This window comes from Mirounga leonina, unplaced genomic scaffold, assembly GCF_011800145.1.
Source record: "Mirounga leonina isolate KUSES-001 unplaced genomic scaffold, KU_Mleo_1.0 Mir_152, whole genome shotgun sequence".
In the NCBI taxonomy this organism is placed as follows: Eukaryota; Metazoa; Chordata; class Mammalia; order Carnivora; family Phocidae; genus Mirounga; species Mirounga leonina.
Genome location: NW_023270380.1, coordinates 21,303,187 through 21,320,406, shown reverse-complemented (window position 1 = coordinate 21,320,406; position 17,220 = coordinate 21,303,187). Strand labels below are relative to the sequence as shown.

The 17,220-nt window shown below is 52.5% G+C and overlaps 1 protein-coding gene across 1 annotated transcript in view; it reads left to right on the top strand.

The window, feature by feature from the left end:
* The first annotated feature begins 2,131 nt into the window (after positions 1-2,131).
* Positions 2,132-17,220, top strand: part of PARP1 (poly(ADP-ribose) polymerase 1) — a 33,379-nt gene continuing 18,290 nt past the window's right edge. Inside the window, exons 1-5 of the mRNA XM_035008702.1 lie at positions 2,132-2,356; positions 6,724-6,889; positions 13,128-13,243; positions 13,791-14,005; positions 15,489-15,588. Coding sequence (XP_034864593.1) covers positions 2,237-2,356; positions 6,724-6,889; positions 13,128-13,243; positions 13,791-14,005; positions 15,489-15,588 — 717 coding nt within the window. The 5' untranslated portion in view covers positions 2,132-2,236. The remainder of the gene's footprint in view (positions 2,357-6,723; positions 6,890-13,127; positions 13,244-13,790; positions 14,006-15,488; positions 15,589-17,220) is intronic.

Below are 17,220 nucleotides of genomic sequence, written 5' to 3'. Positions count from 1 at the left end.
CAAGACATCAGGGTGCGGGCTCAGGGGTCCCGTGGGCACCCCTTTGCTGTTGAGAAGGTAGAGAGATGTGGCATGTGGCAGGGTCACAGGGCTGTGGGCACATGCATAGCCAAACATCAAAAATAAAAGAAACTACTTGAATCAGAAGTTAGGATTTGGTGCTGGATTGGATGTGGAACAGAAGAGAAGAGTCCAGTTGACACCAAGGTGTTTGGCCTAAGCAATGGGAGAGCCAGGGACCACATGCTGAGTGGGCAGTACTAGAGGAGGTTTTTGACATCCCTGGAGAAGCATTTAAGACATCCAAGCAAAAATACTGAGTAGACAGTGGGATCCAGCTGTCTCTCCTTCAGGTTCTAGGGAAAGGAATTCCTAATCTTTGTGTGTGCACAGGACCCCTTTGTCGGTCCAGTGAAGTCCGTGGACCTCTACTGCATCGGTAGCTCCCAGGGACACATCAGGCAAGGTATCCCAGAAGTCACAAAAGAGAAAAAGCCTCACAGACCAAATTAAGATGCTCGAACTATAAGGGTTCATTGAATCAGTTTGAAAAACCTGATTTAAACTTCCTGCAGAGAGAGACACAACATGGGGTGGATGACACACACAGGACCAGGTAGAGGCTAGGCAGAAGGCCACACCATCTAAATCTGGGGTTATGCAATGTTTGTATGTTCATATGTTCTGTCTCTCTCCACTGCATCAGCCAGACAAACAGTGGGTTACAAATACCAGAGCTGAGGATGCTCAAGGCCACTCCAAGTACCTGGAGCCCACTCACAGAGACACATGCAAGTGTGCCCGGCCACGGCTGTAGCTCACCAATTAGCCTGTTGAACAGACAAGGGTTTTGTCTGCAATTCTTGGGCAGGGCATATGGGATCCAGAATGGGACCATGATGTTAGCCCCAATGAGTGAACCCAGAGGTCGAACGATCCTGTCTTTTGATTTGGTTACTCCCTAAGTAAAATTATTTTATTTCCTCCATCACATACTCCTTATTCTCTTCACCTTCAACACCGCTAACGCACCTAACTTAAGATTCTTGCCTGAGTCTCACAACCTACTTGCCTATTCAACATCACCTCTCTTTATACTAGCTTTCTTCTTTATGCTGCACACGCTTCATGAGTTTCATCGCTCCTGCTGATTTCTGTCTGCTCCAGCAGAACTCAATACTCAGATACAGCACACGCCACTGTAGTGTTTTATTTTTGTAATTATTTAAAGTAGTCTGCCGGCCCAAGGTGGGGCTTGAACTCATGGCCCTGAGATCCAGAGTCGCATGCTCTACTGACTCAGCCAGCCAGGCGCCCTGGCCACTGTAAGGTTGGTTGGTTGGTTGGTTGGTTGGTTGGTTGGTTGGTTGGTTGGTTGGTTGATGATGTATTTATGTATCTTAGAGTGAGCAGGGGGAGGGGTAGAGGGAGAGAGCATCTCAAGCCGACTCCCCGCGGAGCGCGGAGCCCAGGATCACAACCCGGGGGAAATCAAGAGTCGATCCTGAACGGACTGAGCCAGCACACACCTGCTCTCTGCCGCGGTTTAAAGGACTACACTAAAACGCACAGGCTTAGAACAGAAACCAGTTCTTTAAAGACAGTTGTTCAGCAGCAGGTCTTCTAACCGTCGCCAATTTAAGTGCCCAGGAGCCTAAGCGTCAGGTGCAGGGAAACACCTGCAGGGACGCCCGCTGGCCGAGCCCCAGCGGCGTCCGTGCACCCCGGTTGCGCGCGGTCCGGCGGCCGGCACTCGCCCCGGGGCACAGCGGGCACGCTCTCTAGAGGGGGGCGGGGCGGAATTCCGAGCGGGAGCACACCGGGACGCAGCGGCGAGGACGCAGCGGCGAGGACGCAGAGCGCCCTCCACGCCCCGCCCCTGCACGCTGCCACCGCCCGCCGGGCTCGCGCAGTTGCAGGCGCCCAGGGAACGCCGCCCCCGCAGCCGGCAGAGGGCGCGCGCTGCAGGCGTGCCCCGAGGACGCGTGCGCGGGAGGGCGTGCCCCGAGGACGTGTGTGCGCGGCGGCCCCGCCCCGAGGACGCGTGCGCGGGGGGCGTGCCCGCGGCCCGGCGTCAGCAGTCGACCGGAGTGCGGCGGGGCAGCGCGGCGTGCTCGGCGGCGTCGGCGGCGGTGGCGGCGGCTCGGGGCGCTGGGGTGCCTGCGGGGAACGAGGAGCGGGCGGCGGCGCGTGTCCAGGGCGGGGCGCCCGGAGCGGGCGGCGGCGCGAGGGGACGATGGCGGAGTCCTCTGACAAGCTCTACCGGGTGGAGTACGCCAAGAGCGGGCGCGCGTCTTGCAAGAAATGCAGCGAGAGCATCCCCAAGGACTCGCTGCGCATGGCCATCATGGTGCAGGTGCGCGCGGCCGCTTTGTGCGCGGTGCGGGGGAGGGGCCGCCCCCGGGAGCCTGCGCGAGGCCGGGGCCCGCCCGCCCGCCAGAGCCCGGGAAGTGCGGGCCCCGAGCGCTGCCGCTGGGCGGGGGGCTGCTTCCTTCCCCGCCGTCCGCCGGGGGGGGAGGGGCGAGCGTGGGCTTCTGAGGCTGGCCTGGTTCTGACCTCCCTCGTGCTGGGAGATTTTTGTCCTGCATCGATGATGGCGACTGGCGCGTGAGGAGTTTTTTTGAATTTATTTTCGTTTATGGCTTCAACCCAGCCGCTTACTCTCGGTTTTTTTTCCATTATGCAGAACTATACCGGTCGGTGTCATTTCTGTATAGTGCATTCACTTTTGGCCTAATTCGTGGTTTGAAATAATGTTTTCCCCAAACTTCCAGGTTCACAGGCGCGTTTTCTTCCCGATGCATTTAGAGCTGTCTGGTTTGAGTAAGAGAGGCTCAGCGGGGGTGCTCGTCGGGGCTTTTGAACACACCGGAGATGCCCCGACGGGTTCCTGAGGCTTCCCAGATGGGGGTGTGGGGCTGGGCGGTGTGTTTGAGGGCCCCTGCCGGGGCGGAGGGCTTCCTGCATCCTCCAGCTGCCAGTCTGCCCGTCTGCCTGTTAAATCTCGGCTCTCCCCTGCCCTGTCCTACTCTTCTCCAACATGAAGCTTCTGTTCACTAAGTTCAGTGCTCGTGGTCTAGGTAACTTGATTTTCTTTCCCTGCAGTGAGGCAGCAGTGAGTTTTAGGAACGACCAGGTAGTCCTTCTTGGGTTTTCAGTACTTACCTGGTGGGGCAGAGTGGGTACCAAGTGCCAGGTGCACTTAGAGACCGGGGCTGTGGTCTATCTAACCAGTACCTGCCGCACTGTACCTACCCTTTTGTGAACACCGAGCATGTCAGGCACTGCATTAGGTACTAGGAGCACCAAGAGAGACCCCCTGCCCACCCCTGGAGCCACCAGCTTGGTTAAAGGGACAATAACTGTTAAACATACCTGTGTACCAGGCATGGAGTGCCTGGGGTGGGAGCTTGATTAGGGATCCTTATGCACAGAAGTGGCAGGAAGTTGAGGCTGGAGAAGCAGACGAGGCCTACCATCTAAAGAGTCAGATCTACCACTAAGCCTCTCTGATCTTAAATCTGAACGAATGGACTACAAGATCAATGTTCCTTTTTATAACACTGTTAACTATCTTGGAATTAATATTTTTAAAATAATAAGGAGAATCTCCCTCAGTGCAGGGGCGCTTAACCTAAAATCTGTGGGGTGGCAGTCGGTGGGTTGAGAAGAAATTTACATTTCTCTAGTCACTAATTCTAAAATAAAATTCATTACTTCCTCCAGTTATGAATGTAAAGCAGCAAAATGCAGAAAAGCAGAAGCAGTACCTATGATTTTTGTCACCAGTGATAATTACAGATATTTTCGTACTGCTTTATATTTGATTTCTCAAAATAATCCATTATGCTCATCAGTATTCAAAGTTACTGTAGTTGTTAGAGTGGACGCTAAATCTTATTTCATGCTCTAAGCTCGTATCTCACCAGATTCTTAAATGTTTTGATAATTACTTCAGTCTAATTAGTTTCTTTTGTGAGTCCATGTATTCTATTATGCGTTTTTAAATTTTATTAGAGAAAAGCACATCCACAGGCTTCACTAGTCAGCCAGAGAGAACCCTGTCCTATTGGGAAGGACAGCAGAAAACCTTCGTACAGCCAGTATGCCGAATACAGAGGAGGGCTAGTCTGGCATTCCTGATAGTGAAAGAAATTACTATTAAAACCAATTCACTGAATAAATCCAGTTCCGGGGGGGAAAAAAAAAGTAGGTGGTTTTCTGTAACTATTTAGGGGTGGAGTTGTTAAAGTCTGGTCTTGTAGGCAGATTGGAGGCCCAGAAAGAATGAAGCCATTCTTCTCCCATTTGGATTTAAATACCTTCTTTTACATTTGTATGGGAGGATTGTTCCTGAGTGTCAGATACCTGATACTTTAGGTCAGTGTGCCCTGGGGCAGCCTCCAGGGGCCGAACTTTGCAGCCTTTTGAGGGGTGGGCCCGGCGTTCTGTGTTGGGCAGTTGTGGGGCAAACAGCAGGGTTTCACGTTGTTAACCGTCATTCCGTGCTCTCTGGGTAGGTGGGCAGTGTGCTGGCCAGTTTGATGCAGAGCGAAACAGAGTTGGCTGAGTGAGGACCCAGGTCCCTGGTAGGTGCTGGGAGTGTGTTTACCTAGTACACAAGAGATTCTGCCACTTAGAGTTGCCAAGTGGAAGCATAGTCTTGTGACCTTGTTCCAGTTCCCTCCCTTCCACATCATTGTCACTCTCAAGTTCTAGGGTAAAGCTTGGCTTTGGTCAGGGGTCCTTACTCTGAAGGGTGACCTGGAGCCCCTACAGTCCCCCCAAGCTGGTGCTGTGAGTACAGCCTTGGGCTGCACCTCTCGGTCGCCCCACACTGCACTGATGGGACACAGCACCCAGACCAAGGTTCCCACCAGAGCCAGGAAACAATGCCACAGTCACAGGGTCTAGTGTGAGGCGCAGGCACTGGGCCACATGTCGTCCTGTGCATGAGTGTGACCCGAACGCTGCGGAGGAGGGGTAGACGGGGCACCAAGGCAGGAGGAGCCCAAGTGCAAGCCACTGCGGACATACAGTAAGATGGCGGACGCTTCTGGAGGTGTCGCCTGCCTTGGAAGTTTGGGAGCCAGGACACAAGTCCATTTGGGAATGCCATTTATTGGGGGTGGGGAGGACCATCTTTTGTTAGGTTCGGAGGGCATCTTTTCCCCAGCAGGAATTCCCCTATCCTTCCCTTCCGCTTTCTTATCTCCAGACTTGGGGTGTCCACACTCTGAGTGCCTCCTATGAGCAGGTGTTGCCCGATGCTAGGAAGACGGGCATCACGCCCTTCGGGGAGCTTCCAGCCCAGTGCAGGACACAGGCATTGACCCTATCATCGCCCAAACGGATTGTTCTTAGCTGGGAGGGGCTTGGGAGGAGCCTTCTGGGGAGCTGAGTAGGGCTGTCAGGCATTCTGGGCCAAGGGAACAGCTGGTGTGCTGTACACCGGGCTGCTTGATGCTGGGGAGTCCTTGACGTGCCCTGGCGTGAACCTTCCCTATGCATGTATTACGCTGAGAAAAAGACCACTCACAGCCAGCGGGGGCTGAGGGGGAGAAGTCATCGCTGCTTTTCCAGAACATGTCCCCTGTCCGACAACTCCATCCAAAAATTCCTATGTGGTGTTTATGTTTGATGCTGTTTATTCCTTCTGCATGGTATTTAGCTTTATTTCCTATAAAAGCAAATATTTGGAGCCTCCTCTGCTTTGGTCAGACCCATTTATGTATTTTTAAGTAGCTCTTCCTGCCAAGCAGCATAGTGAGTGGACAGAACTTTGCCGTCTGGTCCAAGTAGGGCTGAGTCACTTGCCGCAGACATCTGTGAAATGGGGGTGCTGGTTCCTACCCAGAGGCAGTTGAGGGTTACTCGGGATGGCTTGTGAAGGGTGCCAGTCCCCCTCTGCCCAGTCACCGTCACCATCCACTGAGGCCAGACGGTGCTCAGGGCCCGGGAGCCCAGAGCTGGTAGTGTCCCCAGAAGAGGAACCTGATGCTGTCGCGTCAGGAACAACCCGAGTGTGAAGCATCAAAGAACAGAGGAAGTGGCACGGTGAGAGGGGCAGCACCTTCCCCTGCGGCCGGACTTCGGGGCGCACGCTCACCTTCCGGCTCCAGGCCCTGGGGACTGCTGTCATTGGCTCCCTGGGCAGTTCACCCTCGGAGAAGTTCGTTCATTCCACTCACATTGGTGCGGCTATTGCCGGCTTGACATAGTTTCCTGACACATTTTCTCTGCTTTGCTCATTATCTGGGACTTGTTCCTTGTTCTAACAGCAGAGGCACTAAAAGAGCCCTTTCTGGGCTACACAGGCCTGACGGAGGCGGGCGCTGGCCTCCCAGGCAGGCACAGCAGGATGGGGTCACGGAGCAGGGGTCCATGTGTGCATTCCACGGCGCTGGAGGGAAGTTGAGTCACTGAGGTGTGCGGCCCGTGGGGCAGAACTCTGGTCAGAAGCACCACTGTTCCCCATGTTCTTCCCCATCCATGTCCCGCGTCCTGAGAACAGACTCCACCTCGGCAGATGACTGTTGGAGAAGATCTTGAGAAATCTGGACTGGGATGCCACTTCTCATCGGCTCACAGCTTTTCTCACGAGACGTGGGGGACACAGGCACAGTCCTCGTTTTACAGAGAAGGAGAAAAAGGGCGTCTTGTGCGCACCTGCTGAGGGTTGGGCTTATGGCTGCTCCCTCACCGCCCTCTGTTCTCTTCCAGTCGCCCATGTTTGATGGAAAAGTCCCGCACTGGTACCACTTCTCCTGCTTCTGGAAGGTTGGCCACTCCATCCGGCACCCTGACGTAGAGGTGGATGGCTTCTCTGAGCTCAGGTGGGACGACCAGCAGAAAGTCAAGAAGACCGCGGAGAGTGGAGGCGTCACAGGTGTGTAGAGACTGGGGAGGCAACAGGTGTGGTCCTCCGGCCCCAACCAGGCAGCTTCCCCAGGGGCCTTTTCTGAGAGAGCGTTCGGCTGCCCGGCCCCCGTGTTTCCCAGGAGCGCATGTAGGTAACAGGGTGCCATTGTGTGACTTCAGCAACACCTCATTGACTTGCCTATGGCAGGGTGTATTGTTTTTTAAGATGCTGGAGATGGAGCCTTTATTTTTTATTTTTAAAGATTTTATCTTTAAGTAATCTCTACACCCAACATGGGGCCCGAACCCACAACCCCAAGATCAAGAGTTGCTGCTCCTCTTAGTGAGCCAGCCAGGTGCCCTGGAAATGTAGCTTTTAAGCCTGTTGCAGTTTTGTTTTTAACAGACTGTTTTTAGAGCAGTTGTAGGTTCACAGCAAAATGAAGCAGAAAGTGCAGAGAGTTCCCGTCTACCTCCTGCCCCCACACAGGCAGGGCCTCTCCGTATCTCCCTGTAGAGCGGTACATGTGTTACAGTGAGGCCCTCATCACCCCAAGTCCATAGTTTCAGGGTTCACTCGTGGTGCTCTATGTTTTATGGGTTTGGACAATGTACAGTCGACCCTTGAACAGCACGGGTTTGAACTGTGTGGGCCCCCTTCTCTGTGCATCTTCCTCAGTAAGTCCAGTATGGTGCTGTAAATGTTTCCTTTTCCATAATGGTTTTCTTTATAACATTTTGTTCTCCGTAGCTACTTTATGGTGAGTACGATATTTAATACAACACGTGTAACAGGATATGTTGACAGTCGATTATCAGTGGGGCTTCTGGTGAACGGTAGGCTATTAGTGGTTAAGTTTTGGGGGAATCAAAAGTTACACACAGATTTTCAGCACACGAGGGGGTCCACACACCCCCCTTTGTTTGAGTGTCAGCTGTACTCAGGGTCATATGTAGCCTCTTCACATTGGCTTCTTCACTTAGTAATGAATGGACGTTGCAGGTTCCTCCATGTCTCTTCATGGCTTGATGGCTCGGTTCTTTGTGGCGCTGAATGATATTCCATTGTCTGGAAGGACCACAGTCCTTCACTCACCTATGGAAGGACATCTTGGTTGCTTCCAAGTTCAGGAAATTACCAATAAAACTGCCGTAAACATCCACGTGTAGGTTTTTGTGTGGACGTAGGTTTTCAGCTCATTTGGGTAGATTCTGAGGAGCATGATTGCTCATTATTCCGGGAGGAGTATGTTTCGTTTTGGGAGAAACCAGCAAACCTGTTTGCATTCCCACCACACCCTCACCAGCGCTTGGTGGTGTCCGTGACCGGGATTTTGGCCGTTCTGAGAGGCATGTAGAGGTGGGTTGATTTGCAATCCCCTGATGTCATATGATGTGGAGCATTTTTTCGTGTGTTATTGCCATCTGCATCTCTTCTTTGGGGGAGGAGTCTGGATATTTTGCCATTTGTCATTCGTGGTCTTATTGCTGAGTTTGAGTTGTTCGTATATTTTGGATAGCAGTCCTTTATCAACTTGGTCTTTTGCAAATCTCTTCTCCGTGTCTGTGGCTTGTCTTCTCTCTCATTCTCTCGACAGTGTCTGGCACAGAGCAGAAGTTCCCAATTTAAGAAGTCCAGCTTACCAGTTCATTTCCTGGGCTGTGTCTTTGGTGTACCTAAAAGTCATCAGTTGTCTTATCTAGATCAGCTAGATTTTTCTCCTGTGTCATGTTCTGGGAGCTTTACAGCGTGGCGTTTTCCATTTACGTTGAATTTTGTAAAGGAGATAAAGTCTTTGTCTAGATTAGTTTCATGTGTGGGTGTCCAGTAGTTCACCACTTGCTGGAAATTGTCTTTCCTCCGTTATATTGTGTTTGCTCGTTTGTCAGACGACTGATTCTGTGTCTGGAGTCTGTTCTGGTCTATTTATCAGTTCGTCCATCCTGCCAGTACAGGACCATCTCGATGCTAAGTCTTGAAGTCAGACGGTGTCGGTCTTCTGACTTTTTCTCCTTCAATATGGTGTTGGCCGTTCTGGATCTTTTGCCTCCATGTGAACTTGAGTCATCTTGTTGATACCCACAGACCTAACTTCTTTGAGATGCCTTTACATTTTAAATCGTTTTTCATCACTTTGTTGAAGATCTGAGACTGCATTCTCGTTTGTCCACCTTCTAAGCTGACCCCGTTCTCGTGACTGGGCTGTTGAGGGGAACGGCCGCCATCCTTCCCCACAGAGCTCTTGGTGCTTGTGCTGCACTGTTCTCTCTGTCCTTGACTCAGCATGTTTGTGTCCCGCTGCTGCAGGTCTGTGGAAGCTGAGAGGTTAGTGACACCGCTCACGCCGTGAATAAAAATAACAGCAAATTTGCCAAGAAACGGTCCAGAGAGTGAGCGTGTCAGTTTTCGCTGAGGGCAGTTGTAACAAATTCTTGTTTGTGGTCGTTTTCCCTTTTGTGTTCAGGTTGGTGGGGGTTGTCTGTTTAGGGATGTGTCCCATCTAGTTACAATTTATATGTATCAAATTAGGTAATTTTATAATATGAAAAAGCATAACAAGTTTGCTATAACTGTGTTTCACTTGGGAAAACATCTTAAGTCTTAAAGTTAACATAATACCTGCTAGTTGTCCAGGGATTTTTGTATCCAAAGAGCCTAATTTAATAGACATAGACACACAAGTTTACATCTTCTCAGATCCTGTAATTCCAAGATGACACCTTGTGGGGTGTCTCCCTAGGAATTTTCTATTCAAATACTGATTCACGTGTGTGCTGCATTTATTCTTTCCTGTAGAAATGGGATTCTTAGTGATAAATGCTCAGTCACTCTGTGTGGTTAAACACATGTAATGGGAAATCCATCATCTGAGCCGTGTTCCGGTGTGGGCTTTGGCAGCATGACCCACACTACAACCGGCACTCCATCCCCTCCAGAATGTTCTCATCTTCCCAGCTGGAACGCCGTGCCCAGTTCACAGTAGCCCCTGTTTTTCCTCCCCCACTATGATTTCTGTCTGAATGGGCCTCCCGGGAGCCTCCTGTGAGGGGAGTCAACGCAGGGTTTGTCCTCCTGGGACTGGCTTGCCTCGCTCGGGGTCGTCCGTGCTGTCATCCCACAGCGTGGGTACGCCACAGTTTAGTTATCCATCCCCCCATCCCAGGGCTTTGTCCTGTTCAGTAGTCGGTTTTATTAATTTGATATTTGTTAGGTGTCCTTGCCTCATCCTTTAGGGCATTTTGTGTTTTTCGTAATGAAACAAGATATGAATTCTTTGTTGTCTGTTCTGCAAATATATTTACCAGTTTGACTTTTTAATATGTATAGACTTTTTTATTTTAATATAAAGTTTTGTTTTGAGTAAACTCAACCCCTGACATGGGGCTCAAACTCACAACCCTGAGATCAAGAGTTGGCGTGCTCCACCAATCAGCCAGGCCGCCCTTTGACGTGTTTCTTTGAAGCATGTTTGTATGTTTTGCCACATTAAAGCTTCATCCTGGACTAAATGTTCTGCAATCATGTCTGTTCGTTTACAGTTTCTGGTTCTGGTCTTATTTTTCAGTTCTTCATCTGGGATTTTTAAAGTGATGTACATGCAGTTCCGTGATATTGGACAAACGCAGGCAGTCGTGTAACATACACCCCATGCCGTTGGGGAGCTTTCCGTTCCCCCCAGGAAGTTCCTTGTGCCCTCTCTCTGTTACCTCCCCACCCAGGGGACCAGGCTTTGATTTCTGTCCCCTTGGATTGATTTTGTGTGACTTAGGATTTCAGAAGCAAAGGAGTAGCGTGGACTTCTCCCATAACCTCCTTCCGCTCAGCACAATGCCCGTGAGACACGTGCGTCACCACGTTGTGCTTTTGACGGCTGAGGGGTAATCCTTGCAGTAGATCCCCATTGATCTGGCCTTCTGTTGCCAGCTTCACGCTGGTACAAATACAGCTGCTGTTCACGTGTGTGCACGTCTCTGCATGACAGCGCTCGTGTTTCTCCGGGGCGGACACCTAGGAATGGAGCCGCAGAGTGTCCGTAGGTGTCCATTTAGCTGTTTAAGGAAACTGCCAAACTGCTCCCAAGTCGTACCATTTCATATCCTCGCCAGCACCTGGCACGGGCACTCTTCAGTATTGGCCACAGATGTGTGTGTAGTGAGAGCGCGTTGTGGTTTTAATTTGTAGTGGTCTTTTGGGGGGTTGTTTTTTTTAAGATTTATTTAAGAGCGTGCATGTGTGCGAGCACGGGCAGAGGGAGAGAGAATCCCAAGCAGACTGCCCACTGAGCATAGATCCTGACGTGGGGCTCGATCTCACCACCCTGAGATCATGAACTGAGCCGAAGTCAGACGCTTCACTGACGGAGCCACCCAGGCACCCTAATTTGCTTTGGTCTTTTTCTTGAGTTGTAAGAGTTTTTAGAATAGGTGCAAGTCTTTTATTACATATAAATAATGTGAATACCTTCTCTCATTCTGGGGTTTGTTTGTCTTTTGTTTAATTGCTGACATTTTATGAAGAGCGGTAGTTGATATTTTTTTTTCTCCTTTTTTGGTTAGTGCCGTCCGCATCCTGAAAAATTTTTCCTGTTCTAAGATTGTGACCATACCCTCCTTTGTTTTCTTCTGGAAGTTTTGTGGTTCTGGCATTCATGTTTGGTTTCTGATATGTCGTAAATGAACGTTTGTGTTAGGTGTGAGGACGGGGTGGGTTTTTTGGTATTTCTGTGTGGATACCATGTTGTTCCCATACCATTTGTAAAGACTTTGTTAAAACCAGTTGACTGCAGGTGTCTCTGGACTCTGGTCCCCTTGGCTGGTTTGTCTGGGGGCACCCCACCATCTTAATTCCTACAACTTTGTGGGACATCATGAAATCACGTAGTGTGGATCCTTCAGCTTTGTTCTTTTTTCAATATTCTGTTGAGCTTTCTAGGTCCTTTGCAGTTCCTTAGAAATTTTGTGGTAAACGTACTGATTTCCTGCGCAGACAGGCTCGCTAGGATTTTGATTAGCATCACTTGGAATCTGTGGATCAAACTGGATTGACTTATTGATAACGTTAACAAATTGAGTTAATACATAAACATGAAGTGTATCTCCATTTATTTAGGTCTTTGTTAATTTTACACCATCCTAAAGCTTTCATGTAGAGGATTTGTGTGTCTTGGTAAATCTGTTTCTGAGTGTTCTATGTGTTTAAAGGCTAAACAGTTTAATTTTTTTTTCTAATGTGTATTTTTCATGTATAGGAACTTTTTTTTTTTAATCTTATTTGTTTGACAGAGAGACAGCAAGAGAGACGGCGAGAGAGAGGACACAAGCAGGGGGAGTGGGAGAGGGAGAAGCAGGCCTCCCGCAGAGCAGGGAGCCCAACGCAGGGCTCGATCCCAGGACCCCGGGATCATGACCTGAGCCGAAGGCAGATGCTTAACAACTGAGCCACCCAAGCACCTTGTATATAGGAACATCTTATATATTGACTTTGCATTATCCAAATTTACTCAATTCACTTAACAGTAGTAGTTTTTTTTCTCTTTTTCTGCTGGTGCAATCCTGTCTCTACAGGTAGAGGTGACTGTACCTGTCCTTTTCCACGCTTACACCTCTGGTCTCTGTTTCTTGCCCAAGGGGCCCTTGGTAGAGCCTCCGATACAACGTTGCATAGATGTGGTGGGGGAAGATAGCCTTGTCTTGTTCCCGATCTTAAGACAGAAACATTCAGTCTTGGACTGACTTTTATGTAAGAAAAGACTCCTTTGTTCCTGAATGCTTGGCTGTGTGTTCCCAGGGCCCTTGCTGAATGACCGCAGCTTTCCCCCACTGATTTAGAAATGCTGCCTCCCTGCGTGCTTCTTACTTGCCCTCCTGTCTGTTGCTGTATGAAGATACACCCTTTAATTTCAGCACATAACTTGATGCCTAGAAGGATCACAGAAATCAGAAGGTGGAGTTCGAATGTAGTGGAGGACGTGGCTTTCACAATAAGTGCTACGGAAGCACTTTCTGAAGTGAGGGGGGACCAGGGCAGTGATGGAGGGAGCCGGAAGGTGAGACAGGTGGCCGCCGGCGCCGTGCCCTTTCGAGAGCGTGTCCGAGGAAGGGTTTATTGCTGGAAAAGCAGCCGTGTTAGCCACAGCGGTTAGAGGCAGACGCGGGAGGGCCAGACATGAGGTGTCCCGGTGAAGGGGTCTCGGGGGTCCGGGGGATTCGGGCTCTCCGGAGCCACCCTGAGGCTGAGCTCAGGACTGCTGTGTTCCATCCTTCAGGCAAAGGCCAGGATGGAGGCGGCGGCAAGACGGACAAGACGCTGTCTGACTTCGTGGCCGAGTACGCCAAGTCCAACAGAAGCACGTGCAAGGGCTGCTTGGAGAAAATAGAGAAGGTGAGCCCGGGGTAGGGGGCAGGCCCCGGAGCCGCTCAGGTATCTAGAGAAGAGGAGATACCCGGGCTCGGGGGCCTAGCCCAGCGCTAGTGGTTCGGCGTCCCATGCTCCGGAACTCCTGAGGAACGTCGGGCGCGGTGCACGAGGCTGCTTGGGGTTTGTAGCATGTGGGCAGCGGTGGGGATGGCAGAAAAGCCCCCTGGGGTGGGGTGGGGGTCTGCAGGGTGGCGTCCTCGGTGGTGGTCCAAGGCCGGCTTCCGGGCTAGCAGAACATTCTCAGGGAAAAGGTTGCGTGTCCTCACGTGCCCGTGTGGGTGGGTAGATGCCTAGTTGGAGTTGACCCCATTTAAAACTGGGGTGCTGAGGCCTAGGCTAGCACACAGTCCTTGGGGGCAGAAAGCGGTCTGAAGCTTCCATGGCCCTCCCAATGCCCTCGGTGTGGGCCTGAGGCCCTGCCGGCTGGGGCACCGGCTGACCCATGTCCCCCCAGGTCCCTGATGTTGCCATCTTCTTGTCTTCTTGGTACCACATGTGGTTCTTCCTGCAGGGCCAGATCCGACTGTCCAAGAAGATGCTGGATCCAGAGAAGCCCCAGCTGGGCATGATCGACCGCTGGTACCACCCAAACTGTTTTGTGAAGAACAGAGAGGAGCTGGGCTTCCGGCCCGAGTACAGTGCCAGCCAGCTCAAGGGCTTCGGCCTGCTTGCTGCAGAGGATAAAGAAACCCTGAAGAAGCAGCTTCCCGGAGTCAAGAGTGAAGGGTAGGTGGGGGACCGTGGGAGGCGGGTGGGGCTTCGGGGAGACCCTGCAGAGTCCAGGCTATTCCTGTGTCTCCCTGTGCTGACCGTCAGCAGGCTGGGCATGCGGAGCGAGGGACGGTGACAGCCGCGCTCCGCCCCTCCCCTGCACACGCTCCTGTAGTGCTCTCCCGTCTGATCCACAGACAGGCACAACCAGCTAACCAACCCACTGCCAATCCCCTCCTGCCCTGAGTATTCTCCCTGCCTGGCCATCCACCCCATTTCCTGGGACCCCTGCGTGACTCGCTTTCCGGTCCCCACGGCATCCCATGTGTGGGTCTGATGCTGCTGTTAGGATGGTGGTGGGAGCCGTGGATGAGAAGCCCCTGGTGTAGCGTCAGAACGCCATGGGGTTCCTGTGGCGCCAGCATTCAGGATGGGAAGCCCGGTCGGAGCCAGTCGAGTCCATGGGCTCTTGTTCTTTCCTGTGCCCTCTGCTGGGCCCTGGGCCCCAGTCTGGAGTCGCTGGGGGTCATGGGCACAGAGGAGGTGTGGTAGGGCCATGCTTGGCTGTGGGCGGCATTAGGATTGGGGTGGCCCTGACCTTCCTGTCGTCACGGGGCTGTTGTGCGCTGTCTGGGTTCATCACACACAAGCTGGCGCACAGCATGTGCGGCTCCGGGGTAGGTGGGCAAACTGGAAAACCGGGCTTGTGGATTAAGGTCATGCGCAGGGAGCCTTCAGCTCCCGTGTGGCCGTAGCAACAGCCGGCACCGGCGGGGTAGTAACAGTGTGGTGGGCACCGGGCTGTGGGCTTGGTGGGGGACAGTTCACGGTCCTGGAGGGCGTGCGGTGTTCTGTTTCACAGATGAGGGAAAATGCAAGGGTTTGAAGTCGGGTCTGTAACAGCTGCATTTGAGTTAACCACCATGACTGCCCTGCCTTGTTCCAGCGCGAGGGCGCTGCCCATGACCCTTCCTGCCTCCCTCCGCCTGGTGAGCGGTGCCGAGAATCTCGCTCCTGTGGGTGGGGTTGGGATGACAGTGCAGCCCCGCCCGGGAGAACTGCCCTAGGAACTGCCCTAGGAGCTGCCCTGCGGTTTAGCTTAAAAGGCTGGGTCCCTGGCATGAGTGGTTCGTCTTTCTACAATCCCTGCCCGTTGGCAATGGGCTTACCTGTCACGGTCCCTGCCAGAACTTTGGAGCTACTTCATTCGTGCTAAGAGATACATGGGGGTTTTCACGTCAGATGGGGCCTGAGCCATGGATCCTGGGCAGGCTGTTCCAAGGCCGTGGGGCCACGCCTGAGCCTCTCGTTGGCAGCAAAGTATGTGGGGCCTGACGCCAATCCTGCCTGGGCAGACCGCGAGCTCCCAGGGGCAGAGGGACATGCAGTGCGTTTGGGGCCTGGCAGACAGGAGGTGCACAGATGGGAAGGTCCTGCGTCCCCTGAGTCACTGGTTCCAGGGTTCTGATGGCTCTCTTTCGTCCCGTGTCTCTTTCAGAAAGAGGAAAGGCGACGAAGTGGATGGGATGGTTGAAGTGGCCAAGAAGAAATCTAAGAAAGAAAAGGACAAAGATAGTAGGCTTGAGAGGGCCCTCAAGGTGAGTTCTGAACTGTGTGTCTCCGCTTATTGTTGTCTTAATTTTTTGCCCTCATTCTGGGAGGAAAGTTCCAGGGGGTGTGTGCGTCCCACTTACCAAGACCTCCAAGAACTCCCAAACTGGAAGCAGTGGTGAAATAGCACGGCGTTCCCTCCACCCCCAGAGAAGGCCTTGGTGCTTGAAGGAGAGCCCCACCTGGGGCTCCCCAGCCTCACGGCACCGTGCATCCTGCACCTGGAGGGTCACTGGCGGACGCTGCACACCGAGTGTTAAGTTCAGGGATGCCAGACTTGCTCAGTACGCACAGCAGATTGGAAGAGACAGGGCTGTTCCCTAGTTCTTCAGTGGAGAGCTCTTGTCTGCAAAAGCGATAGAAAGCGTGTAGTGAAGGACAGAACCACCCACAGAGTCCATAGTCGCGGACCAGACATTCAGCACTGTGTTGATCACACATGCGTTGAATCCAAGTAAAAATGATTGATCAGAAAATGCTGGGTGTTTGGTGCTGACACACAAGCTCGTGCACAGTATGCGCGGCTCTGGAATGTGTGAGAAAACTGGAAAACCAGGGGAGGACCCGTGTCAGTCTGGTCTTGGGAACATGATTTCCAGCTACTTGGCCCTCTCGTGAGAGGATTCAGTTTTTGCCAGCAGAATAAAAATCAGAAGCAGTTTCTGATCGGGTTGCAGCTGCTTGCTAGGAATCACCGATTGGTGTGATGGTCGTCCTTCAGTGAATCTGGCTGTGGTAGGGTTGTGGTTGGGTCATTTGGTGTGGTGGTCCCTTGAGCGTCATCAGAGATGAAAGGAAACGTCCGGAATTCACATGTTCCCCAGGCCTTGGCCAAGCAGGTGATGTGGTTCCAGTCCCTCGGTTTAAACTTGGACTGCTGGACTTAGCAGGTGCTCCCTCGTCCCCCTCAGCCCCGTGACTGGCAATGCGGCGCAGGTGGTGGGGGCCAGGGCGGGGGGGCGGGGCGGATGGCAGGTACGGCGAAGATGGGAATAGGCGCACATGTGTGTGGTGTCGCTTTGCTGGTCGCGTTAAAATCTTTCTCACTTGAGGGGCGCCTGGCTGGCTCAGTCGATACAGCCTGCAATTGTTGATCTTGGGGTCATGAGTTTGAACCCCGTTTGGGGGGGTAGAGATTACTTAAAAATAAAATCTTTTAAAAAAAAAACAGGCCCCATTAAAATCCTCACTGGTGTGGAGAGTGACTCCATGGGGTCGATGGGGCTGGCATTTTAGGTCTGGTATGCAGAGGTGCAGTCTGCGGCCAGGAGGTGGTGAGTATCTTGCTGGGGACCCTAGCGAGGGAGCTCATGGCTCACCCCACCCGTGCTCTGACGGGGGAGGCTGATACGCAGAGCTTCCACAAGGAGTAGGCACTGCATGAATGTTGCCGCCAAGACTGAGAAGTGTAGATCCGTCCCCGTGTGATGCTGCTGAGGCCGGTGGGGGTGCTTGGGAATTGTCCATCGGTCCCACCCCGCCCCATGTTCGGGTCGGAGAACAGCCACGCCCCGTGTTCTTGGATGCAAATGTTGGGGCCAGTGAGCCCTGGCACCTGGCTCTTTGCCGGGTGGTCCCAGGATGGTGTGCTCCCGGTAGAACCAGGTGGAACCGGAATG